This window comes from Lytechinus variegatus, chromosome 2 (assembly GCF_018143015.1).
Source record: "Lytechinus variegatus isolate NC3 chromosome 2, Lvar_3.0, whole genome shotgun sequence".
Classification (NCBI taxonomy): Eukaryota; Metazoa; Echinodermata; class Echinoidea; order Temnopleuroida; family Toxopneustidae; genus Lytechinus; species Lytechinus variegatus.
This window is the reverse complement of record NC_054741.1, coordinates 4,070,818-4,098,483: the sequence shown is the minus strand read 5'-3', so window position 1 is coordinate 4,098,483 and position 27,666 is coordinate 4,070,818. Positions and strand designations below refer to the sequence as shown.

The following is a 27,666-nucleotide window of genomic DNA, read 5'->3' as shown; positions in this document are numbered from 1 at the left end:
TTCCCAAAGACCCCAACATTGATGAATTGGAAGAAACGGGGGTTTCTCTTCAATGTTATAATAAGGACATAAGTATTTCGTTTGGAAATGGTGAACTGGCTCTCTATTTGCATTTTATGATTCAATAATATTGTTTTATTTGTTAAGCGGGATTTTAGGAAGAATTTTCATCAATAAAACAATTATCTTGTGATTTTTTTTTCATTTCTTTCGTAAGTGGGGGGGGGGATGTTTGTACAGGCCATCCCCCCTCCTCGAAAACTGGGGGGATATATCCCCCCATCCCCCCGGGATTTACGCCAGTGTATTTCAATATATTTCTACTTTAAATAAACACTGGAGTTTTTGCAGTGTACATTTTGCTATATACCATGCATCCCGGGCATCCGTCTTTCTCTCCGTTCTCTTACGTGTATTATTTTCGATCCTCGGCAGCCCGGTCGTGTTATATCTTGTCCCTTTTCTCCATTTTCCAATCTAGCTTTTTGCGCCTTATTCCATTCTACCCGCATTTCCCGCTTATGTTTTCCATCTGAAATTTCTTCCCTTTTTTAATAATCATGCTATACATATCGAGGTGAATTCTAACATGTTCTTCTCGATCTTTTCCCGTTTTCTTTCCGTTTTCCCTTCTTAATTTTTTTTCCTAGTTTTCTTTCTTTCTTTTTTTCCTTTCTTTCTTTCTTTCTTTCTTTCTTTCTTTCTTTCTTTCTTCCTTCCTTCCTTCCTTCCTTTCTTTCTTTCTTCCTTCCTTCCTTCCTTCCAACTTTCGTTCCTTCTTTTCCAGTTTTTTAATCATCCCGGTAGGTGAAATCCGCCGGGAGAGGGGAAGCTTGACCCGGCCCCCCCCCCCCTCCCCCCTTGATGCGCAGGTGGCAGCCGTGCGCCACTGATGATATGAGCAGCAAGGCCTGGCGCATAGCCTAGCCGTATCGAGTTGCAAATAACGTCGAGATACGTGGCGCCAGTGCAGCGATGGCCTCGTACCGTTCGAATCCTGAATAAATTGAGAAAACGAAAGGGATGGATTTAATCGAAATGGATAGTTATCCTCTGCTCCAGGAGTAAGTATATCAGCGACAGCTCGCAGCACCTAATACATTCAAACATGTATTTTTCATGAATAAGAAATTATTGTTTCTCTTGTTTACAAAATGTCGTACCGGTTTCCGTCCCTTAACTTTTTTAAGTCTAATATTAGCCCGATGTGTACATTTTGGTGTTACTACAATGTATTACTAAAGCGTTTGATGGTGGGCCCCAGGCCCAAGCACTCAGTGCACCACTTGTTCACTGCTACCACCCTGCCTTTGGGGAATCTACAGGTAGGACTATGGACATATGGTATGCCAATGTTGTCCAGAGCACACACTTTAAAAAGTCATTAAAATATCACTTTTGTGACCAAAATTACTAATTTCCGTACAGTTGCAATCTATTTTTCAATAGTAACTTGGGAATAATTTTTGTATTCACCAGAGCGCTCAAAAACTTGAATTTTGGGCATATTTTTGGGTACGCCCTCTATTGGTGGAAATAATATGGCAAGAAAATTTTCATTTTTTGATCTCTATTTTTAATTAAGAAAATAATGAAGAAATATAAAGAAATCTGTTCGTGCCGAAATGCTCGTTTTCACACTGTGTCAAGGACAAGGCGAACGGTGAAATCAAACCCTGCGAAACATTCCTCCTAAATTTCCCTCGGACTTTTGGTCATTTGAAATAAAATGGATACATTCAAGCATTTTGTAACAATTTTGCCACCCAAATTGAAATTTCAACACTTAGACTTAGTAAGCACAACCTTTACCCCTTTTGTGCCAACTGGATCTGATTCTGAGGACATAACTGAATCTGAACAAAAGCTTATATCAGACATTTCCGCCTTATTTCACTAAGTTTTTATCATTTAAAGTGGGTTTACATGTCATTTTTCATTTAATACTTATTTCTCCACACTTTTCCCAAGCTTGACAATGATTAGCAAAATGAAAAATCAAGCCTAAGCCATTTCATGTAAATCACAGCTCAGTGTAAAGCAATATCGTCACGATGGCCTCGGTGTGTGGGGAGTGGGGTTTGGGCGCAATGCACCCTTCAAAGTGTTTTGGGCAAGGAAACAAGTTAAAAAGGTATAAAAGATATCTTGAAATCAATTTCAATAGAGCCATGTGTTCATGATTTAGGTCTGCTTTTATTCGCATAACTATTTCAAAGTTCTGCACAAATCATTTTTCACTAACTTTAAAAGTAAGTGGTGCTCACTCAAGCGGAAATATTTTTCGACAGTTACATTGTCATTTGCTTAAATGGATCAGTACCAATGTTAAAATGTGAAAACATTTTCAGGATATTACAAATGTATATTACAGGATTTTTTTAAAGTGTAAACTTTTTTGATATGCACTGTAGTATAGTACCTGGCCAATTACAGATTGTACTATGATTGTAATTGTACTACTTGCAGATTAATGTTATTAAGGAGTTATTGAAATTGGTGTAAGACAATAAGTTTTGAATCAACAGTTGCATTCACTTGGTCTCAGACTTTCGGTTGTAGCCAGGAGGCTCCTGGAGATTAAAATCATACCACTGACGAGCTTTATAATGATAACATCTCCCCAGAGCTAGGGGCGGGATGCCATTGCACTACAAGTACCGAGTATTTTGCGTTTTTGCCACCAATAAAGTTGCTAAAAATCACACATTTTCTTGAGGTTTTTGAGCCCAAACTTATGTAAATGGGCTACAAATATCATTTGAACCCTTTTGGCCAAAAATAGTCATATTTTAAAATAATATTAAACATAGAATGAATGAAATTATTAAGAGTAGAGGAGCGTTCACTCATAGTTATTCTTTCCATCTTGCCGTCTTTGTTATTTTAGCCTTGCTACAAGATGCATATAGAGGGCGACAACATCATGAGCAGTGCTAGATAAAAAAATGCTTGCATCGGCCAATAAATATCATGAATCTCACCTTGATGCTAATTATGCACACTAGACCAGTTGAAGCGGGAAGAGAAATCAGAAGTTAACGGATTGGAAGTCTCAACAATCTTGTTATTTTGGGTGGGGGTGCATATATGGAACTTTTCTCAGCCACAGATATTTAATTAATATTTTTACCTTAGATATAATTTGTGATATAAACTAACCCGTAAATTTCTCACCACCTGAGTTCTAATCACAATGGGCCCCACCATTTATATGAATTAAGAATTACCTTTGATGTTAAAAAATTTCATCAAATCTATATTTTTTTATCATTTCAAAGTCTTATTTGTATTGTATTATAACCTTATAGTGATTCTTCTGTGTGTAGTAGTGATGAAATGCTATTATACAAGCGACCAATAAGAAAAGTGAAAGATTCTACGACACAATACAAGGAATTATCAGATGATGAAAAAGGAGAAAAGGTAGCAATTCCTAGACACTTGGGATTAGCAGGATGCATCTGGTATATTGTAAGTATACATGTATATATTAAAAGCAACTTTATTTCCTATCTCTAAAATTGGTGTTTGTCAGTTTGGTGGTGGTGTGTGAAAACCCGATTCAGATTATCTCTTTGAGCTCCAACACCATATCTGTGTTTGGTGTTAATGCTGATGTTGTTTGAATCACAATTCAGATTTTTCTTCTATAGCTCCAACACCATATATGAATTTGGTGTTAGTGCTAGTGTTGATGTTTGAATCACAATTCAGATTGTCCACTATAGCTCCAACACCAAATCTGAGTTTGGTGTTAGTGCTGGTGTGGATGTTTGAATCACAATTCAGATTGTCCACTATAGCTCCAACACCAAATCTGAGTTTGGTGTTAGTGCTGGTGTGGATGTTTGAATCACAATTCAGATTGTCCACTATAGCTCCAACACCAAATCTGAGTTTGGTGTTAGTGCTGGTGTGGATGTTTGAATCACAATTCAGATTGTCCACTATAGCTCCAACACCAAATCTGAGTTTGGTGTTAGTGCTGGTGTGGATGTTTGAATCACAATTCAGGTTGTCCACTATAGCTCCAACACCAAATCTGAGTTTGGTGTTAGTGCTGGTGTGGATGTTTGAATCACAATTCAGATTGTCCACTATAGCTCCAACACCAAATCTGAGTTTGGTGTTAGTGCTGGTGTTGATGTTTGAATCACAATTCAGATTGTCCACTATAGCTCCAACACCAAATCTGAGTTTGGTGTTAGTGCTGGTGTTGATGTTTGAATCACAATTCAGATTGTCCACTCTAGCTCCAACGCCATACCTGAGTTGGGTGTTATTGCTGGTGTTGATGTTTAAACCACAATTCAGATTTTCTTCCCTAGGTAAGCTCTAATACCATCTGAGTTAACCCTAAATCGCCCGGGGTATTTTGATTCTTGTCATTCCCGGGGGGGGGGGCATTATGGCCCCCCCCTTAAGATCTCGGCCGCCGATCGCGCGAGCGACGCAAAAATTTGCACGCTGGTAGTGTGCGATGTAATCTACAAGGCTGTATGGTAAAATTTTCCAAAATTAAGAGATTTTATTTTATATGAATTAATTATGCTAATTTATGCATAAATCATACTTTTTGCTCTAATTCACTAAATAAAGCTCCTAGAATGCTAATTTTTGGTAAAAATTTTCTTTGTAGCATTCTTAACAATCATAATTCAAAAAAAACTTTGGTTTGGAAATAAATTTCTTATGTATTTTATTGTTTTATGAATTTCTTATGTATTTCTTTGTTTTTTTACTTTTTGTTTTTTATTGTTTTTTCAATTGAAATTGTTCCAGACATAATTCTGATCATAAACAAGGCAAAATTAATTAAGTTTAATCAGTAAAAGTAGAAATCATGATACATTTATGAATTTTCGCTAAATACGCAATTTGCATTGGATTTGTACATGAAATCACGTTTATGAGCAATTTTGGGTCTGACATGCACTTGCATAATGTTGCGTAATGTCGTAACCGCGTACCCGGGCGTCACAAATTTGGTCTCAAAATTTGCGCGAGACTTGAATGTAAAAAGTCAGTGAGCTGCGAGGTGAAAAAATTTCGCGCAGCAGATATATCGCGAAAATTGTTGAGGGGGGGCCATTATGGCCCCCCCCCCCCCGGGAGAATTAGGTTAAGTGTTAGTGCCGATGTTGAGGTTTGAATTACAATTCAAGTTGTCTTCTTTAGCTTTAACACCATATCTGACTTTATTTCATGTTCAGAGATGTGGCGTCGTAAAAATTGGAACTTGAAATCACCCATTTTCCTACCTATTGTCAGATGGTAGCAGATTAACCTTTCACAGTATTGTAAGAAAATCAGTGAGTTTTTAAGATATCTGATTGAAATGCTGCAAAACCCAGGCTTTAACCACCCCCCCTTCCCAATATACTTCTACAGGGTCCGATGGAAAGTTTAGTGAGTAAAAAGACGTGCCAATAACACTTTCCCATTTCTGCTTTTCACATGGTGGCCCCATCATGTGTGAATGCCCAAGTGAGATCCATGATGAACCTTCAGTCAATGTCTAGATGTCCATGTAGAATCTGTACACTTGAGCTTCCTGTATGTGATTTTGGGGACCAAATGATTTTATCTGAAATCTTCTTCGCAACATTCTGACCCGTTTCCAAGTTGTGAAGGATTTTAGTTTCTACATAGTTCTTATGCTAACTCAATCAATCAATCAACCAATAGACCGACCGATCGAGCATGTTTCATGTACATTTAATGGCAGCATGTCAATTTTTTCTGTATTCCTTCAGATTGGTCAAGTCATAGGAACTGGAATCTTCATCTCTCCATCTGGTGTTCTCCGAGGCACTGGTGGATCCGTGGGATGGGCGCTCTTGCTATGGATCTTGTGTGCCATCATCCAGTTTTGTGGAGCTCTTGTGTACGCAGAGCTGTCCCTCATCATGCGCAAGTCTGGTGGGGACTTCACCTTCTTGCTGCAGGCTTGGGGACCCATGGTGAGCTTCTCCAGGCTCTGGGTGACCACACTTGTCAATCCCTGCTCCATCGCAATCCAGGCACTTGTCATTGCAAAGTACCTTCTCACGCCGTTCTTCCAGTGTATGGAGGAGCCACTTCTTGCCGTTCGATTCATCAGTATCTGCTGCATCCGTAAGTAGTCAGTCCCTGAAAGATTACTGTTTGCTATTTGTGTAAAGGGATTTTGGTTATTGAGAGTGGTGACAGATATGGAGGGGATCTGCAAGTATTGTTTGTTTTATGAAATGCAAGAAGATAGACCCTGTCATAATGCTGATGAAAGCATTTGATTCCCATCTATTTCTTCCTTTTGTTTTCTCTTCTTTTTTATGCTTTCTTTTTCATTTTCCTTTTTTTTTTTCTTTTTAACTTCATTTTTGTCTCACCTGGGAAGCAGAGTGAGACTATAGGCGCCGCTTTTCCGACGGCGGCGGCGTCAACACCATTTTGAACTGACAGCATAACTTAGAAAGTATATGGACCTAGTTCATGAAACTTGGCCATAAGGTTAATCAAGTATTTCTTAATATCCTGCCTTAGTTTCAGGTCACATGACCAAGGTCAAAGGTCATTTAGGGTCAATGAACTTAGACCATGTTGGGGGAATCAACATCAAAATCTTAACCTATGGTTAAGTTTTTGAAATGTCATAACTTAGAAAATATATGGACCTAGTTCATGAAACTTGGACATAAGGTTAATCAAGTAATTACTGAACATCCTGCTTGAGTTTCACGTCACATGACCAAGGACAAAGGTCATTTAGGGTCAATGAACTTTGGCCAAATTGTCGGTATCTGTTGAATTACCATCATTCATAACTTCAAAAGTTTATGGATCTGATTCATGAAACTTGGACATAAGAGTAATTAAGTATCACTGAATATCCTGTGCAAGTTTCAGGTCACATGATTAAAGGTCAAAGGTCAATGGACTGGCCATGTTAGGGTATTTGTTGAATTACCATCATAACTCTATAAGTATATTGGTCTAGTTCAAAAATCTTGGACATAGTAGTCATCAAGTATGACTGAACATCTCAAGCGAGTTTCAGGTCACATGACGAAAGTCAAAGGTCATTTAAGGTCATTGAACTTTGGCCATTTTAGAGGTACATGTAATTATTAGATTGCTGTCATAATTTTCAGTCTATAGGTATAATGTATGTGGATATAGGGGTAATCAAGTGTCACTGACAAGTTTTAGGTCATATGATCAAGGTCAAATATCAATGAACGTAGTATTGTATCATTGTGTGAATGGTGTTTTTTTGTGAATAATTATTTTATAGTAGTTATCAGAGTCATCACTGCTGCTATATTGAATCATGTGATGTAGGTGAGACCACCAGAGGCATTCCACTTGTTCTTCTCTTTCTACCTTCTGATAACCCCATTATCTCTCTTACTCTTCCTCCTATTCCCTCTCTCCCTCTCTGCTCACCCCATTTCTCTACTTTTTACTGCTTCTTCCTCTTCTTTTCGTCTATCGCTGCAGTTATTTTTTTCTTCAACAAAAAAATAATCCAGATCATCTCAGAAGTAATAGTTTATCCTCTCAATTTTCGTAAAATTAAGCATTATCGAACTGTTTTTGTTTTACCATTGTTTTTATCACCATGTAGTTTTCATAGTTTATGTCAACTGCGTCAGCATCAAGTTCTCTGCACGACTCACTGGTTTTCTCACTTTTACAAAGATGTTTGGTCTCATCGCAATATTCGTGTCTGGCATATACAACTTACAACAAGGTAAGTTTGAATTAGTTTTGTCGGTATAAGAACGCCCTCAGGGAATCATTATCGCATTTTGAATTAAGAGAATGTTTATGATGCATGATTCAAAATCATTTGCCACATACCAACACTTAAGACGATCCTGAACTACATGTACGTATACAGTAGATTTAATAGATGTTTTCTCCGATTGTTTATTAGGTCATACAAAGTATCTTGAAAGTGCCTTCTCTTCTGGACATCTTGATGTTTCTCTCCTGCCTGTGGGTTTCTTCTCAGGACTGTATGCACTATCAGGATGGTATGTAGGGCACTCCTTAGACAATAGGATATTTTCATGTTTGGTATATTTCTAACTCCTTTGTGTGCATTTCTCCCCTGGACTCAATACATTATTAGCATGATAGGGCTTTTCCTTTGACAACAATACACTATATCTCATTTCATTCCTTCCTGTTTTTTCTTGTAGGGATTCTATACACTATCAGAATATTATGTTGGACACTCTTCAGACAATTGATCACTTTTTTTGGTTCATTGCTTGTCTCAGTACTTCATTCTATGGTGTGGCACAATGGTATGGTTATTCTCAGAAATGACCTTTGAGAATGGAATGAGTTAATTCTGCGGATGAAAGTCAATCTTAAAAGTCAAATTATCTGCTATGGCAAAGTATTTTGTAGCATTAATTGTTCAATAAAGATCTTTAATATTTGCAATGCCTATGATTTGTACCATTCAAATACAGGAATTACAATAAAAAACATTTAAGAGTAACCTCTCACTTTTGAAACTCTTATTATGAAAAAAAAAGATTACAAATGTTGTTTAGTTATTAATATACAGGTAGATACCGTTTTTTATCTCTTGGATTAATTATTTATACCTGTCAACTATACACAACAAAAAAAGTAAGTCCCCCCTTGAACAAACATCAATAATTTCCGAACCAATGCGAGTTTTTGATATATTTTTACATGTAGGTAATTTTATAAGCTACCCTCTGAGTAAATGTTATGGACGTATTTTATGTCATGCTTCAGTGAGCGCCATCGGAAGGCAAAAATGTCACTTTTCAAAAGTCACAAGCCAAATATCATGACTTTGATTCCATTTCATAGGAACAAATTCCTCATTTTCATCATGAAAAATAGTCAGAAGGCTTGTAAAAGGTACTTTCTAAAAGACTATACAACTTTTTGGCTAAATTTCACTGTTGAATAAACACAAGTCCAAATTTGCTATAATTGGATTTTTTCCACATTTTTATCAATAAAAATGATCGAACATGATGACGATTGTTTTTGGGAAGAGTATCTACAACTATATTCATCGTTTCACGGTTCGATGAACATTTATTTAAAACAAAAAATATGATTTTCAAATATCATAGGCAAGTATTGTGTCATTTTGGTAATTGAAACTGATCTTTTATCATTTTTTCGTTATGTTCATGAGCAATTAACATGCTTCAAGGATTCAAAGGCGTTTAATTAAACATTCACGCTTGAATGAACATGTGAAATGTGATTAGCTCTTTTTTACGTTATTGGAAAACATGCAATTTGTAACTATGGATATCTGTCACAAACCTCCTTGCATGGTTCATTTGATTTGATTTTTATGAAAATCCCGATGTTAAATGCATCAGTGAGCACACAATATTAGAAAATTATGCAAATGGGAAGAAAGTTCAAGGCCTTGGCCCCACTGTGTGCCGTATCGAATTGTTATTTTGGTGTGCGCGCCTTTTGGATAGTGTTACTCTGAAGCCATGTGCGAAGTTTCATGAAATAACTGTTGGCAGAAGTAACAAAAACCGTCCATGAAACAAACCCTTCATTTCATATTTGTTAAATTTTTTACTTCCTCTCTCATAGACTTGTGTACATTATGGGTGTATATTTTTAAGAATAAGTTACCCCTTATCAAATATGGTGGAACTTTTTCTCAAGGCTGTCTTTAGCAATGTCATTTGGCAGTAATGTTTATCAATCCATGGGCAGAATTCTGTGCAAAAATGAAATCGATTTGTTTATACATGGATGAGTGAGCACGCATCGAAATGGGAAAATGTCACAGACTCATTCTAAAGGGAAATAAGTTGAATATTGGGGGCAAATTCGGTTTCAAATGTGACTTTAATTGCTGTTGTTTTTATCATCCATCATTTCTATCACCCCAACTTTCCGAACTTTTAACATCTTCATGGTTGAGCGAGCACATTCGAAAACTTAGGAATGAATACTCTTTATACTGCATAAATGTATTATTTTCCTAACAATTTCTCATGATCAGTTTAATTTATGGACAAATCAGGGGTGGATCCAGAATTTAAAAATGGGGGAGGGGCCTATAATCGGGGTAGACACCAACATTTTCAAATTTTAATAAGACCTAACAAGTTGTAGAGGATACTACCAAAACCCCTATGATGATATGTCACAATACAGGGGCCGCGGAACGGTTTTCAAAGTATGGGGGAGGGGCTGAGTCAAAAGTTTGGGGCTGACCATGCAAAAAATCACAATCGTATGGTCAATTTTATATTTTTGTACATGCTTTTGGAAAAAACTGGGGGCCCCCAGCCCTCCCCCCCCCGACCCCCACACCGCTTCTGCGGCCCCTGCAATATTGTGCTCACTCAACCATGAACATACAATATCAAAATTGTGTGTGGAGTGGCTAAATGATGGATAGTAAAACAGCATTAACACCATAAAATTCACCTAAAAACATCTTATGCCCAACTTTGTATTTGCACAATCTGAAAAACGACTCTTGTGACTTTCAAAAATTGTCATTTTTATTCAATCTTTAATTATTCATGCATGACGTAATCTCATTTTTCTCCAGGAGTTGTTTAATGAGTGTAAAAAACTACCTGCGAAATATCATATCTCAAAATAATTCTGTTCAAAAGTTAAAGCAGTTTGATTTAGGGGGGACTTCCTTTTTTTGTTGTGTATATATCAGCTCTGACTTTAATGTCCAAAGCCTTAGCAAATACCCTCATTGTTTTATTAATGCTCCTTTTTATAATAGGTCGTTGTTCATTTACATGTAAGTTAAAAATTAATATTAAAGGAACGATTTAATCAAAAGGAAGATTGCTCTATAGCCTATATATGAATAGGTTATATAAATCACACACTGACTTGTGTTGCATGACGTTTTTGATTACGTCATCTAATCAAATTTGTGCTATTGGTTTTTCTCTTACAATTTTTTTTTTTTTGCAGGGAAATTATTACAACTATTACTGAAGAAATTGACCGTCCAGTGAGGTAAGATCTTTCTTATATTTTCATCATATCTTTGCTTTTTCTTTGATATATCTATTCAATTTTAAAACTTATTTATAAATGCTCAATGTAGATGTCTAATATACATAATTTATTGATTGTCCCTCTTTCTTATGACAGAAACATATAAAAAGTTTGTATTGAATTTTCACACTCATAAGCATGCACTTGAATCGTATGTCCTCATTAGATGCAATATAAAGCAATATTTTCTCATTTTTCCTCACTACTCCAGAAACATTCCTCTGAGTCTATTCATCTCCATGGCAACCATCACTGCTGTCTACCTCATGGCCAACGTGGCATACTTTACTCTTCTCTCTCCTTCCCAGATGCTTGCCTCTGGGGCTGTTGCGGCAGTAAGTTGATTTAATTATTTACCTGTACATGCTGGTTTTACCATCCAGCAACCAAGGGGAAGGGGATGTTTCACAAATGGCTAAGTCTGAATAAAAGTCATGCTTATATACCAATATACACATTATAGGCCTACTAATTTTAATCCAGTGGTACCACCTCCCTTGTAGTTGGGCTGCACTTCGAATCCATATTTTGATCTAGTTTTCTGTTGATACATACTGCCTTTGAATATCACATTTTTTTTCTCTTTGAACATGATATATGTGTCATATATTGGGATTGGGTGGTCCTTTTCAGGACCAACATTTGCCCAAGAAAGATACATGGTGTACTGTGAAACCTACTACACTATTCTTCTTCGCCATGGAAACCTTCAGAAGTTATATGTATGTGTCAATCTGCAATTAATCAGACTGGGGTTGGATCAGCAATTTTGGGGGTGTTTCAAGTGATAGATCAATTTTTAACTAATGTAAATCAATTCATACTTGTTGATGCAAGAAGTAGACCATCAATCAATTGCAAATTTGCAATGAAATTAATGCCTTTCAATTTTTTATTTTTTTTTTTTTTTGAATTTTGATTTTTTGGCCTGAAATTGACTTGCAATCAATTGCAAGTTTCTCACAAAGCCCCATTAGACAATGTGTAATATGCCCATGAAGACACACAGAGAAGTGCTCCCATTACTCTTTCTTCATAATTTACAATAGGCCCGAGTGGAAGTGAGCGGTCCACCACTTACCAACCGATTCTGCTGGTCAAAGGTGCAATTTGTTCCAGACTGGTTTTCCATTGAAATAAAGAAATAGATGTGATATTCAGTGTCACCAAAGACTACCAGAATATCAACCTTTAAAGACCTAGATCATATTTCCTTATCTAGATTTAAAAATTTCACATGAAGCAACATTTCAAACCTTTCATCAACCAAGCAGAGCTATGGAAATGATAGTACAGAGCAGGACTTCTCAACGATATAATGCTGGTGTGTTGGTGCAGCCATTTTGTTCTGTTTGCAACTTTTTGTTACTCCACAGCAATTCTGCGGTGGAATATCTGAGAGTTATTAAAAATGAAACAACATGGCTGTGCCATTGCACTAGGATTAGAATTTTACAGAATGTTATGTTTAATAAATAGACAGTACAGCTTGTAATTTTGGTCTTTCATCATGGTGTAGATTTTGTGAGATTTTGTAGATGTATAATTTGATGGTTGCAACTTTCCAGCTGATGTCCTCTTAGGAAGATTGGCACTACCTGATTTCACTGCATCATCTTGAGCTTTCCCTGACAATGATTTCTTAGCTGTTTTGCCTGCCACAACAGTCTTTGTAGACTTTGAAAAGCCACCAGTTGTTGAAGATGCTCCTTTTTCTGTTGTCTGTAGAACAGTCTGAAGAACTAGGTAGACTACCAATCTTTGATGGTGCTACTTTGTTTTTTTTGGTAGAACATTCTTTGAAGTACTTTGCTGGGTTGCAGGCTTTAAGGATGACGGTCGTTTGAAAGTGCCTGGCACAAGAGATTTTGTAGACTTTGAAATGCCACCAGTCTGTAAAGAGGAGGGTTGTTTAGCTGTAACCTGCACAGCAGACTTCGTAGCTCTTGGATGCTACCACTCTGTGAAGATGCAACTTTAGCTGCTGTCTGTAGAACAGTTTGCAAAGAACTTGGTCGACCACCACTCTGTGAAGATGCAACTTTAGCTGCTGTCTTCTGTATTCTGTATCTTGCTAGGAGCATTGACAATGCAGTCTGATCTGCTTCTTTTCAGGCTAGATGAAGGCATGTTCTTTTTGTTTTCTTCCTCAAAGAATGCCAGCAGTGCATCCCTTTGTTCTAACAGTCTGTCAATGCAATTGCTCAGGGACAGCCAATGGATGGCAACATGTTTCACCATCTTATGCTCAGGAACTTCTGCCTTCCTCTGAAATGATTTCAACTCCTGTTTCTATTTACTGCTTTTCTCCAGGTAGTGAACTTTATCTACGAGGAGATTATCCACTTGAATTGGCAGTTTCGCAGCTTTGCCTGCAACCAGATGCATGAGATGGCAGGGACAACCTGTGAAAAAAAAAATAATAATTAAACTGGACAAGTCCAGCACAACAAAAAGATGATTTGAATAAGAAGAGAAAAGTACAAGAAGAACAACACTGAAAAATTTCATCAAAATTGGATGTAAAATAAGAAAGTTATGACATTTTAAAGTTTTGCTTAATTTCACAAAATAGTTATATGCACATCCTGGTCAGTATGCAAATGAGGGAACTGATGAAATCACTCACTGACTATTTCTTTTGTATTTTATTATATGAAATATTCTAATTTTCTCCTCGTTGTTCTGTAAAACAAAGATTTATTTTGCCCTGATTGTGCAAATTTACCATTGTTTAATACTATATGGTTCAGTCAAATTGGTCCTTATTGTCAAATCTGTAAAAATTGAATATTGTATATTTCAAACAATAAATAACAAAAGAAATAGTGAGTGAAGGACATCATCGATTCTCTGATTTGCATGTGACTAAATACTATTTTTTGAAAAATAAGCACAGCTTTGAAATGTCATAACTTTCTTATTTTACATCTGATTTTGATGAAATTTTCAGCATTATGCTTGTCTGATTTTTCTCTATTGTTTTAAATCAACATCTTTCTGAAGTGAACTTGACCTTTAATACTGTGTTTCTAAATATATGAACTGTAAGGCGGGTACTAATGACTAGTGCTATTAATCAGCCTTGGTGTTGGGATGAAAATGGTTTATCAAATAAAAAGGATGTAATAATTATCTATATATTCATTTTTCTTGACAATTAGAACAATTTACCCAAACTTGCAACCATTGAAACAGTCCTATTATCCTCAGCTATGTATTGGGCATGTTAGAACTGTTCCAATGATACACAGTACATGTAGTTCTTACAACTTGATTGTGTACATGTATGAACAATAGTTCGACTCTCCAGACCTTTGTCTCGTTGGAATGCTCCAGCTCCACCGAGTTACCTTTCATTGTTGGCTGAATAAAGCAGAATTTGCTTTTGACTTTACAGGACTACAGTGTGCTAGCTTTGGGGAACTGGTCTTGGCTTATTTGGATCTTTGTAGCAATGTCTGCTCTTGGTAGTGCAAATGCAAGTGTCATTGCAAGATCAAGGTAAGATGTCTTTTTTATTCTGTTTTCCTTTAATATTTTACTGTTTACCTGCTGAATTGAATTTGAGAAGAAAATGATGGCTCATATAGAACCCACTGCAGAAAGCATTAAGGGAAATCATTTTTCTCATTTTTCAGCCCTTTACCAGCCCCCACCAATGAAAAAAAAAATTGCTTCAGGCCCCCAGAACACAATTTTTACAATGAAAACAACAGTCTACAGTTAAAATGGCTCTGGCCAGTGAAGATCAGAATTATTCTTTCAAGTTTGAAATGAATTACAAACCTTTGTGTGTTGGGACTCTCATGTTATTCATATTTTGCCAGTGTAATTATCAATCTTTGTTGACTAATGAGAGGTGTTCATATATAGTTTCGCAGTTGAGGATTTTTTTTTTTACAGTTCGAACATCAATGCTGCTATGTCGATTAAATTAAACCAATCATATGGTAGTAAAAATGTTTGATTTCGCTGCAGGAAAATGATTGGTTCTGTTTCAACTGGATCCATGATGGATTTTCTAAAGCTTTAACTTTTAAGAAATTCAGTTATCCCTTTCCTACTGTCAAGGGCGGAAATCTCTCCCCAAAGGAAGGGGGACCAGGGGCTGGAAAATTTTACAGAAAAAAAAAGGTTATCGCCCCAAATGTAGGGTCATTTCGACCAAAAGAAATTTGACAAGCAAAAAACAAAACAAAAAAAGGGTTATTACCCAAAAGTAAGGTCATCTCGTCCAAAATACATGCTTTAGTTTGATTTTGAATGATTTATTCTTTTCCGTCGTAAAAGACCAAAATAGGGGTAACATTTGATATTATGTCCCCCTACTATTTTGGGTAGGGGGGACACGTCCCCCCTGTGATTTACGCCCATGCCAACTGTATGAATTCAACAATGAATTTATTCAGTGAAATAATGCTACTTTCATGTATTGATCCTTTTAGGACTGTATTTGTAGCTGCACGAGAGGGCCTCTTTCCTGAGATCCTGTCCATGATAAGCTTGAAACACAGCACCCCTCTACCCAGCATCGTCATCCTACTCATCGCCCTGATGTACGTAGTCGAAGACGACGTCATTGTCCTCATCGAGTACACAATGTTTGTTGATCTTCTGTTCATCTTGCTTACATGCTGTATCTTGCCATACTATCGCTGGAAGTACCCAGACATCCATAGACCATTCAAGGTAAAGAAGATCAGATGCTTTGGTTTGTCCTGTTGATTTATGAAATGTGGTTGCAGCCAGTATTATTTGATTGATCCAATTAAAGATGATATATAAGTGTATGTAGTTTGTAATGTTTATGATTGTTTAATATTTTTTATTTTGTCGCTTGTAGATACTTGAATATATTTTTGGAAGAGGAAGTGTGGGGTTTAATTGAAATGACCTCACATGTTTGACCTTTGTTATATCGCTTTGTAATATTACTTTTACTCTAATATCTTCAGTTTAATTTTCTTATTCTGACCTGGGCTCAAAGGTTTGCGATGGATTGCAAATATGAAAGAACCGCACTGATTGGTTCCTGGTCAGTATTTTAAACCAAATGTCCGTCAACCATTGATGTTGATTGGTCAGATCATTTAGCAATTGATTGCTAATCTTTGTGTTACGGAGCCCTGGAGGCTTTGGGAGGAAGACCTGCAGGCTATGGTTATTGAGTTAACCTTTCCATTCCATAGTTTTGGGTCTGTTTTTAAGGAATTACCTCTTTGTGTTGCTTACTTCTTTATGGGGGTACTTGCAGTGTGAATGTGTCTTGTGTGGTACAAATGTGAAGATCATGAGATTGGGATTTTAATTTCAAGAGTTGCGAGATATCAATTGAGACCTGACCGTTATGAAGATGCTTAAAGGCAATCTTTACGATCTTAAATCTGATTCCATTTTCCGAACAAGTAACCAGTTGAATTCTCTCAATAATTGGGTGACTGGGGAAAGTTTGCACATCTTTATACATGAGAAATTTAGAAAACAATAGAATACATTAGAAAATAAATGTGATTTTGAAATTTTTAAAAAATCAATTTGATCAGGTGCCTATCTAGAGTATGTGAAACAAAAATTAGCATTTCAGGGGCATTATTTTATTAATTAGAGCAAACTTATGATTTTACACATAAATTGGCATAATTAATGAGACATGAGATTTTTTGCAGAATTTGATGTTTTAGTTTTGTAGATAATGCCATGGGTAACGCGTGTGCCAATTTTCGTCGCGATCGCGCGATCGACGGCCGAGATCATAAGGGGGGGTTGAATCAGCCCCCCCCCCAGTCTTCTTAGGCATCGAAATAGCCCAGTCTATTTAGTGTTAAGAATCTGGTAATCCGTAGAAATTCACATTAACAATACTCCAATATACTTATAATACAAGCATGACAAATAGTTGTTATGCTGTCCCGGTCAGAAAATTGAATAAATTAAATGGTTAATATCAAGAAATGGAATTAATAACATTTTTGTATACATTTTCTTTTCTTTCTGAAATTTTCTTTGTAGATCCCTCTCTTTGTTGTTGGTATCTATATCAGCTCTGTGTTATTTCTCTTGGGAATTGCATTATACTCTGATCCAGTTGGGAAGTTGATTGGTTTAGGGTTTGCACTCACAGGTCTACCGGTATACTTTGCTTTCCTTCATCCAAAGTACAAGCTAAAATGCACTGCTGCAATATCAGGTAAGCCATAATGATGATGATGATGATTATGTTGATGATGATTATGATGATTATGATGATGATGATGATGATGATGATGATGATAATTATGATGATGATGTTGATTATGATGATGATTATGATGATGATGTTGATTATATGATGATGATTATGATGATGATGATGATGATGATGGAGGTGGTGGTGGTGATGATTATGATGATGATGATGGTGATGATGGTGGTGGTGGTGGTGATGATTGTGATGATGATGTTGATAATGAGTATAATGATGGCAAATCATTGTTGAAGGAATAAAGTTGAGATTTATTATACCATGTGTACTGGTGGGTTTGCAGATGTTTTTGAAAAGGTCGAGTGAGCTAATATTCCATAAAGTTGTAGCTTGTTCCAAAGACGTTGGGCCAGGCGATTGAAAAAAGGGTAATTGAAGACGATGTGTTTTCTGGACTTTGGAATGACATGGGATGAGCAGATATAGAACAAAGAGAGTACGATGGAATGAGAGGTATAGTGCATCTCTTAACCCCCCCCCCCCCCCCCCCTGGTCACATGATCTCAAGAAAATACCCCTGCCTAGTTTCTTTTCTTTTTTTATTGAGAAAAAAGTAATTGAAGATGTTGTGCAGAGCTGCCAACCAGTACGCTTTTGCAATCAAAATACGACAGTACGTATGATGGAATGACAGGTATAGGGCATCTCTTAACCCCCCTCCGGTCAAATGATCTCACAAAAATACCCCTGCCTATTTTTTTTTTTAAATTGAAAAAGAGTAATTGAAGACGATGTGTTTTCTGGACTTTGGAACGACATAGGATGAGCAGATATAGAACAAAGAGAGTATGATGGAATGAGAGGTAAAGTGCATCTCTTAACCCCTCCCCCTCCTCCGGCCATGTGATCTCACAAAAATACCCCTGCCTAGTTTTTTTTGTGTTTTAATCAAAGACAAAAATACTAACTGTAAACCTTTTGAGAAATTATGTGATGCAAGAAATGAAATGATTTAGAAACGGAGCTACACTACACCAAAGGCCCAGATCATCCACTGTAAATTAATTGAAAGAAGATGTAAAATATAAATGTATAGTAATCTGAATGACTTAGAGTGCTTTGCTCTTCATTGTGATATATATATGTTTAGGAATCTGAATGACTTATGAGTGTTTTGCGCTGTATTCTGAAACATGTGTTTAGAAATCTGAATGACTTACAGGTGTTTTGCTCTGTATTCTGAAACATGTGTTTAGAAATCTGAATGACTTACAAGTGTTTTTCTCTACATGTATGTTGTGATATATATTTGTAGCGATCTGAATGACCTATGAGTGTTTAGCTCTACATGATATATAAGTGTTAAAATATGAATGATTTATATCAGTGTTTTGCTTTGCATTGTGATAATTATATGTATGTAGAAATCTGAATGACTCCAGAGTGATTTTGCTCTGCATTTTATTTTATCTCGTTTAATGCAGGAAAGATCACAAGGTTCCTTCAAAGAGTATTCTTTTGTGTTCGACAAGAAAAGGAGACATTCTAAGACAATGGGTTCGCAACGGCTCTAAGTAATCATCAATATCGTGACCAAAATAAAGTTTCATCAATCTGATATTCAAAGGTTTGAATTCTTCACTGAAATATTTTCTACCTGTTTGACTATAGATTTTCATATAAGATTTATCACAAATATTGAATTGGATTTAAATTTTCTCTTTTTGTAATATATGTATAGCTATATTTCTGTACAAAATTACATTTGATATTTTTCCACTTATTTATTCAATTTATCTGTCATTATTCATGTCATTTCAATTCAAATCATTGATTGATTGATTGATCAATCATTTTGTTCTCTTGATGAAAACACAAAATAGATACTTTCATATATTAAAATGACAAATTGAACTAATGCCTGAACACACGAGTATTATGATGAATGTGAAATTGAGTTAATAAGAGAAATATGGTAAAAAAAAAGCTGGAAAAACTTGAATAGGGGTCATTCCAGTACAGCCCAGTATTGACGATTGTAGAAAAATGATATGGACACATGGTTGTGTAATTGTGCCTTGAATTGATGTTGCATTAACTCTGAGAATATTAATTTATGCATCATGAGTCACATTGGGTAGAGCTCATGATGACTGATCGTGAAAATTTCAATTTATAGTCATATGAAGAAGATTGAATAAGAACATAACATTCCAAGTTTGATTTTGATTTTATAAGAAGTGGGAGTGAGAGATGAAGTGATAAACCCTGCACTTGTAAATGCAGTCAATTGTTCATAGGAGCTATACAGATTCACTGTCTAAAATCAATTCTGAGATTAAATGTGCTCGTGTACTTGGTAAATGACGTCAAAATCATGACTGAGGGCATTGTACTTAGTAAATGCAGTTGCAATACACGTAGGGCTTACTGGCAATATGCGCATTGTTGCTGCAGAGCAGATGCGCATTTGAGGGATTTTGCTTTTCGATCTAAAAATTCTCTTTATTTTCTTAGATGAACAGAGGAAAAAGATTGATTATTGTTCATATTTTCGCTAACTTTCGAGGTATTGTACAAGACATTGTACAAGCTGAGGCCTCCCTACATGGTGACTGGTTCTGTTATCTGCCTCAGTCATGGCGACCCCTGCACTCATCATGTATTTCCGGTCTTCATTGTTGTGTGCTGGGTGCCGTTTCATAAAGCTGTTCGTAAGTTAAGAGTGACTTTAAGAATGACTGGTGATCCTCACGCGCTAAACCATCGCTCATGAACATTTTGGCGTTTACCATTTACTACAAGAAAGGATCACTAGTCGTTCTTAAATTTGCTCGTAACTTGCAAACAGCTTTATGAAACACCCACCTGGTCCTGTACTGCTACAAGTGTTGACGAGAGTGGGATATGTTTTGCGAGTCCATGATGCCTCTATTTGAATCAGGGAGGGGTATTGACTAAGTAGGAGGACGTGAGGTCGAGCCAGAGATTGCAGACTGCGACAACGCTCGAGGTAGACAGTTGAGAACACTATTTGCTGATATGCCCACGTCCTTTTCAGGCAAAACATAGTATTTCCTCTTGGCACCGAGTTCTCTTGTGATCAATTTTCTTTGTTGTTGACAGCCAATGAACCATGCTTCAATATCTAAAGTGGTTGATCTGGGAGATTTTATGGGAAGGGAGCTCAGGAGAAAGAAGAATTTATTGTGAGTTTCCTGCTAAATCCAAGAGACTCAGCAGCTCTCCATTAAACAGCGGACCAAATTATTAATTTTCTGCCAAAACATCTTTCTTTCAAAATTTCAGTGCCAACAAACTTGCCCTAGAGTTGCATAGATAAACTCATGATAGCATTCGATGTGAGCCATTATGTCATAATGAAATGGTTATGACATGACTATGAAACGATTATGTCATGAATTATCAATACAACTGTATATCTGTATATAAGTGTTTAGAAGCATATGTGATGCTGTTTATCTCAATATGTGCGAACACTATCAAAGAAGACTTAGCTTTATAACACTATATGAGATGTCTGCATACAGTATTCATTATGACATGTGTCATATTGAAATTCAATTTAAATTTGCATTTTTTTCCTTCAACTTGACATAAGGTATCTTACATATCAATTTGCTACATTTATAACTACATTCAGTGATGTAAATGAGTATGATTGTTGTATTCATTGGGATCTTCCCCATCTTTCTTAACTACTTACACTCATATCTTAACACTTCATTTTGCTACATTTCCTATGAATTTAGTAGCTTGATCATTGAAACACTGATAGACAAAAAACTCATTTTTTCATTGTTTTGATCAATTGAAGCTGCTTATTTCAGTCAATTGCACAATATGAAGATATTTTTTATTTGCCATACTTTTGAAAATCCAAACAATTATGAGTGATATTAAGAGAGCTATAATGAACAAAGTGTGAGATAATTTCTGCTTAAACTATACGGGTTGATTGTCACATGTTTTTTGATAAGCTTGCATGTGTTTTAAAGAGTGATGGAAAACTGTAAATCTAATAGGAATATATTATAAAACTACTATCAAAATTTAGTATTCTGAGTTGTTTTCTGGGCCCGTTAAATATTGGCCTCATGAAGTAATCTTGTTTTAATTCAGTGTATTATTATTGAATAGAAGAAAACTTCTACCTTTTGATTGGATATGAATAAGGTCAAATTTGAAGTTTAACAAGACTTTCAAAAGTAACTTGTTGTTGTATATAGAGGGCAGAGACCCATGTGCTTTAATCGCTTTGTCTAAAAGGAGACATTGTGAAATTTACTTATATTATTCCCTCTGTATCCTAGTACTTATATATTGAAAGTAGCGTGATCTCATTGATTTACACCATTTTAGCATTGAAAGCACGGTAGCTATCGAAAATTTCAGTACTGAAGTGCTTAGATTACCACTAAATGCTTTACTTTTATTGCCTATGTGATGCTTCTCCGGCCACACAGCCATTGCGCGAATTGCGATTGAAGCAACAAAAAAAATAAGGCATCACTGTTGCCTTGGCTTCACTTCATCCAAGCCAAAGGAAACGATTGATACAAAGTCGAACTCAATCCTGACACTTAAGTGAGAGCTGTGTTGACTCTGTCGGTAACGTGTCTGCCCGTCGAACCAAAGATCGTGGGTTCGAGTCCACCCCAGGCGGATGACTGAAGCCAGTGCGTTGTGTGTAAACGTCTCTCCCATGTTTCATAGATGCAGGCTATGTTACAATGGAAAACACTCCGTCCCTCGGATAGGACGTAAAATGGAGGCCCCGTGTAGAGGAGAGTCACCACCTTTGCACGTTAAGAACCCATTGCACTATTCGTATAAGAGTAGGGGGAAACCCCGGTGTAGTGGTCCACCTGCATTCCCCCCAATCAGTTATATCGGGAGGAGAGACCTGCGGGTCACAGTGATTCAGTTCGCTTTTCGCCTCCCAGGCACAGGTGACGCCAAACAAATAATAATAATAATAAATCCCTGGACCTTCATGGTTAAACCAAGGATTAAAAGAGCTACAATAACATTGCATGCCCTTTTCCAGCACGATGCACACAAACTGCAGATGATTTTAGTTTTACGATGCAAAGTTTGGATGAATTCTTGAGTACTTTATATTATGAATACTGATTACTGAATAAGTTACATGTGAAGTCTTGCTTTAGTGTGGGTTAAGATTTTACCTTGTTCTATTAAAACTTTGATCTGATACCACCGCCAATTGTGATGTTTTATATATAATCACTTCTTGTAACATGCTTTCAAAGTAATCTATTCTATGATATTTTGTGTAGTACATGTACTAGGTTATTTAAATTTATGTTTTATTGAATTATAATATATGTTTCACATCACTCTACACTATTTATATTACACCCAAAGTAAGAATCTAACAAAGTCATGAATGTCAAGTATGTTATCCTATTCTTGTAGGTAAATCTTATAATTCATCATATCACTGATGCTTGTTAAAATCTTAAAATATTGTATCACAATTGTTTTTACGAGAGCTCAGATAAAGCTATATTTTAGAGTTATAACATGAAGGCCAACCTCCCTTAAACTTATAATATTTCTCTAATGAAATTAGTATCTGCTTTCATTCAGACAATACAGGGTCACAACCATTGTCATGATTATGAGTTATTTGAGTTACAAGGTTTCAAGAGTCCAGCTACAATATGTTTGTTCATTATGTTTGCATGTAATTTGTAATTATAAATTATGTACTGTGGTATCATTTATTAAAGATTAGAAAATATTATTGTATATTTTACTCTACCCCCATTAAAAAAAATTCCCCATAGATTGTATTCTTATTAGAGATGGTAAACTTCTACTCACTTAAAATTGTTATAGTCCTCAATAGTAAAGATTTGGAAATATCTATTCAGGTGAAAGTTATGAATTTATATGTAATGATTGCTTTGTGTATTTCTTTGTGCAATATTATATATATTGAAGACTGGCTGGATGAGAGAGTCCAAATAATAATCATTAATATAGCTTTGTAAATGTTGGCATTGTTTATTTTTCTACTATCAAAATTATGTTCTTTTAATATTTTGACAGTCAAATTGTGTATTTTGTGTGTCACTCTTAGGCGATAATAATATCATTTTGGTGAATGCCAAATTGTGAATAGGTCATATTAGACTTATATATTGATTAAAAAAAGAGTTTAAAAACAAATCATCATTTTTGAAATAGTTACACACATTTGTGACTTATGGATTTTATTATTCATTGTGTGGGGCGTTGTCTAGTGATTATGACTCTCGTCTTTCAATGTGAGGGGCATGGGTTCAATACTAACACATGGTGTGTTTTCCTTTAGCAAGAAATTCACCCACATTGTGCTGCACTCAACCCAGGTGAGGTGAATGGGTACCTGGTAGAATTTATTCATTGAAATGCAGCGTGCATATAACAACTGCCCTGATGAAGTCAGGGTGACTATGCTGTAATACTCTAAAGTGCCTAGAGACTTAATTAAGTGTTAAAGCTTGTGTATAGTTTTGGTAAATCCACCAAAATGCACCTATCACTATTCCAATTCATTGCTAGCTGATATGAATGGATATGCCCTATAACAGTTATGATGTGGAGGATATGAAATGAAAATGTGTTTTACAGGATAAATTTTGCGATTTTACATGGAAATTTAACTTGATCGGGTCACCCGATCAAATTAATATATCGGTGTGTTTTTGTCTTTCAATAAAATCCTATTCCAAATCATGGAATGGGCTGAAACTTTCAAGATATGTTCTTAGTCTGTAACTTTTGGATATCTAATCACTAAATTTATAAGATAAGTGCTTGAATGCCAATTTTTTTAATTTAAAACAAGCATCGCCGAGAGAGGGCGCTATATATCCAAGATTTGAATATTTGAAATTTTCTCAGAGAAGTGCAGTTGGAAAAATATCTAACGGTCTCTACGCTTCAGTAAGACTGTCATATTAGATGATATTCGATTATCAATCACATTGACCCTTTACCAAAGCTATACAGAGGCTTTAAGAAGTGCTTTATTATAAACAGTTATAATTATTAATTAAGTTATTAAGTGGTAATGAACCATTTGTGAATGTATTTGTGCTTTTATGAAGCATTCCATTTTTAAGGTAATAGTAATATGAATATATGCACATCATGGACAGCACATCGAATTTTGTATTCATACATGGCTTTATTCCCATTCAATAATCTCAGGAGCAGCAGCAAATGTGAACATATCCTTTTTCTAACAACTTTCAGGTCGGAATTAAAGCAGCATTTTTATTTTCATTCCAGGGGGCCGTTTCATAATGTTTTGTTAGTAAGAAGCGACTTAAAGAACGACTGGCCATCGCCAATGAACATTTTGGTGCATACCACTTATCACAAGAAAGGATCACCAGTCGTTCTTAACCCTAAATAGACTGGGCTATTTCAATGCCTAAGAAGACGGGGGGGCTGATTCAGCCCCCCCCTTCTGATCTCGGCCATCGATGGCGTGATCGCAACGAAAATTGGCACACGCGTTACCCATGGCATTATCTACAATACTGTAACATCAAATTCTGCAAAAAATCTCATGTCTCATTAATTATGCTAATTTATGCGTAAAATCATAGTTTGCTCTAATTTATAAAATAATGCCACTGAAATGCTAATTTTTGTTTCACATTCTCTAGATAGGCATCTGATCGAATTCATTAACAAAAAATTCAACATCACATTTATTTTCTTATGTATTCTATTGTTTTCTAAATTTCTTATGTATTTCTCTGTTTTTTGACTTTTTGTTTTTTTATTGTTTTTTCAATGGAAATTGTTGGGGACTTTATTTTGACCATAAAAAAGATAAAATTAATTGATTTTAAGCAGTAAAAGGAAAAATAATGATACATTTATGAATTTTGGCTAAAAACACTGTTTGCATTGGATTTGTACACAAATTCACGTTTTGGAGTAATTTTGGGTCTGCATGCACTTACAAAATGTTGCGTAATTTCGGAACCGCATACCCGGGGTCACAATTTTGGTCTCAAAAGTTGCGCGAGACTTGAAAGTAAAAAGTCAGCGAGCGACGCGGTCAAAAAATTTCGCGCGGCGGACTTCTTCCAAAAAATGTCGAGGGGGGGGGGCTGAATCAGCCCCCCAGTCTTTTTAGGGTTAAAGTAGCTCTTAACTTACCAACAGCTTTATGAAACTCCCACCAGGTGAATTGAGTAAATGCGTGAAATTGATTGTCAATATATGCTGAGGTCATATTTTGCCAAGGTGCTCTATCAAAGCCTTACATTCATCTCCCATACTGGGTGTTTGATAAAAAGGAAACTCAACTTAGAGGTATTTTTCTGAGAAAAAATGTATAAAAGCAGTGACATAAAAATCTTCTTAAAGTGTGTCTTATTAGGATTCAAATGTTACCTTAATTTTTTTTTTTTGACCAGTCATCTTCGAATACCATTATGAAAATAATGTGCAATTTTTATCGATACAAGGTTTAGGAGAAATGCTCCCTTACAGTTTGTTTAGGTTTCATTGGGCTTATTTATAGCCTTGGTCAAGGAAAATGCGTGAATTTAATTCAGCCTCTTTACAACAATAGTATGATCTATATACCTACCATTTTTGCATTATTTTAGGACATAATGTTGGTAGCATGGCAACTGTATGATGTGCGGTCTCTTCATAGCCACTGTGCAAAAATTCAAGTGGATATATCGTTATTATGTCCTCATCTATAGCTAAACCTTAAACATTGAATATCTAAAGACTAAACCATTCTGAAATAATGTAATTCTACATTTATCATATTTGTCAATTTGATAGAAATTAAATCATTCATTCAAAATCTTAACAACTTTGTGTAGTTCTTGTCTCTTGCAGATGTTTTAAAGGTAATAAATCTTTGTAAAACTCAATAAAACTGTTTAGAGAGTGATAATGCATGTTACCTTCCTGCTGGCCTTGTTTCAAGGTATCTATTAACCTATTTTTGTTTGTTTGTTTTTAAAGGTCAAGTCCACCCCAGAGAAATATTGATTATGATAAATAAAGAAAAATCAAACAAGCTTAACGCTGAAATTTTTTATCAAAATCGGATGTAAAATAAGAAAGTTATACCATTTTAAAGTTTCGCTTATTTTTCACAAAATAGTTATATGCACAACTCAGTGATAAGCAAATGAGAGAGTCGATGATGTCCCTCTTTCACTATGTATTGACATACAATACTTCATTTTGTCTCGCCTGCATAGCAGAGCGAGGCTATAGGCGCCGCTAATCCGAAGGCGGCGGTGATGGCGGCGTCGTCAACATTAAAATCTTAACCAAGGTTAAGTTTTTTGAAATGCTGACATAACTTCGAAAGTATATGGACCTAGTTCATAAAACTTAGACATCAGGGTAATAGTGTATCACTGAAGATCCTTCCTGAGTGTCAGGTCACATGACTAAGGTCAAATGTCACTTAGGGTCAACGAACTTTGGCCATGTTGGGGGTATTTGAGGAATTGTCATAACTGTTACATATTATGGATCTAATTCATGAAACTTGGACATAAGAGCAATCAAGTATCCTTGAACATCCTGTGCGGGTTTCAGGTCACATGATCAAGGTCAAAGGTCATTTAGGGTCAGCAAACTTTGGTAATGTTGGGGATATTTGTGGAATTGTCATCAAAACTTTAATGTATCCCCGAATAAACTGCGCATTTCAGGAACATGGCCAAGATCAAAGATCATTTAAAGGTCAATGAACTCTGGCCGTGTTGGGAGTATGTGTTGAATTCTCATAACTTAAAAAGTTTATTGATCTAGCTCATGAAACATCGGCATAGGAGTCATCAAGTATAAATGATTGTTTTTCACGTGTCTTAGGTCACATGATCATGGTCAAATGTCATTTTAGGTCAATGGACATAATACTTTATTATCATATTAGTGTTTTCTTCTGTGAATAATTATTCTTCACCTGTTTTCAATCGCAGCACTGCTGCTATATCGAATTGCGTAATGCAGGCGAGACTGCCAGAGACGTTACCACTTATTTACAAATTTGACAAGGAGGACCAACTTAACTGAATCATAAGATGTTAGAATAATGGTAATTCCACATGTTCACGGAGGAATTAATTTTTTTTTTTGTCACAGGACTATGAGGAGAAAATGAGAATAATTCATATTTCATATAATAAAATACAAAAGAAATAGTGAGTGATGTCATCAGTCACCTCATTTGCATACCGACCAGGATGTGCATATAACAGTACTGTTTTGTGAAATTAAGCGAAAGTTAAAAATGTCATAACTATCTTATTTTACATCCGATTTGATGAAATTTTCGGTGTTTTGCTTGTTGGATTTTTCTCTTATTATTCAAATCAACTTTTTGCTGGGGTGGGCTT

General features: G+C 35.9%; 1 protein-coding gene across 2 annotated transcripts; it reads left to right on the top strand.

Annotated features, from left to right (window-relative positions):
• The first annotated feature begins 967 nt into the window (after positions 1–967).
• Positions 968–19,074, top strand: LOC121407101 (cystine/glutamate transporter-like). 2 transcript variants are annotated; one of them, XM_041598032.1, is made up of 11 exons: positions 968–1,064; positions 3,330–3,474; positions 5,760–6,120; positions 7,613–7,738; positions 7,925–8,024; positions 10,966–11,010; positions 11,264–11,387; positions 14,453–14,556; positions 15,501–15,744; positions 17,065–17,242; positions 18,721–19,074. In XM_041598032.1, the coding sequence occupies exons 1-11, from the start codon at positions 1,024–1,026 to the stop codon at positions 18,783–18,785; spliced, it is 1,533 nt and encodes a 510-aa protein (XP_041453966.1). In that variant the 5' UTR covers positions 968–1,023; the 3' UTR covers positions 18,786–19,074. The 2 variants fall into 2 exon arrangements, with proteins under 2 accessions (XP_041453966.1, XP_041453965.1); XM_041598031.1 differs by having other exon boundaries at positions 3,312–3,474.
• Positions 19,075–27,666: the final 8,592 nt, after the last annotated feature.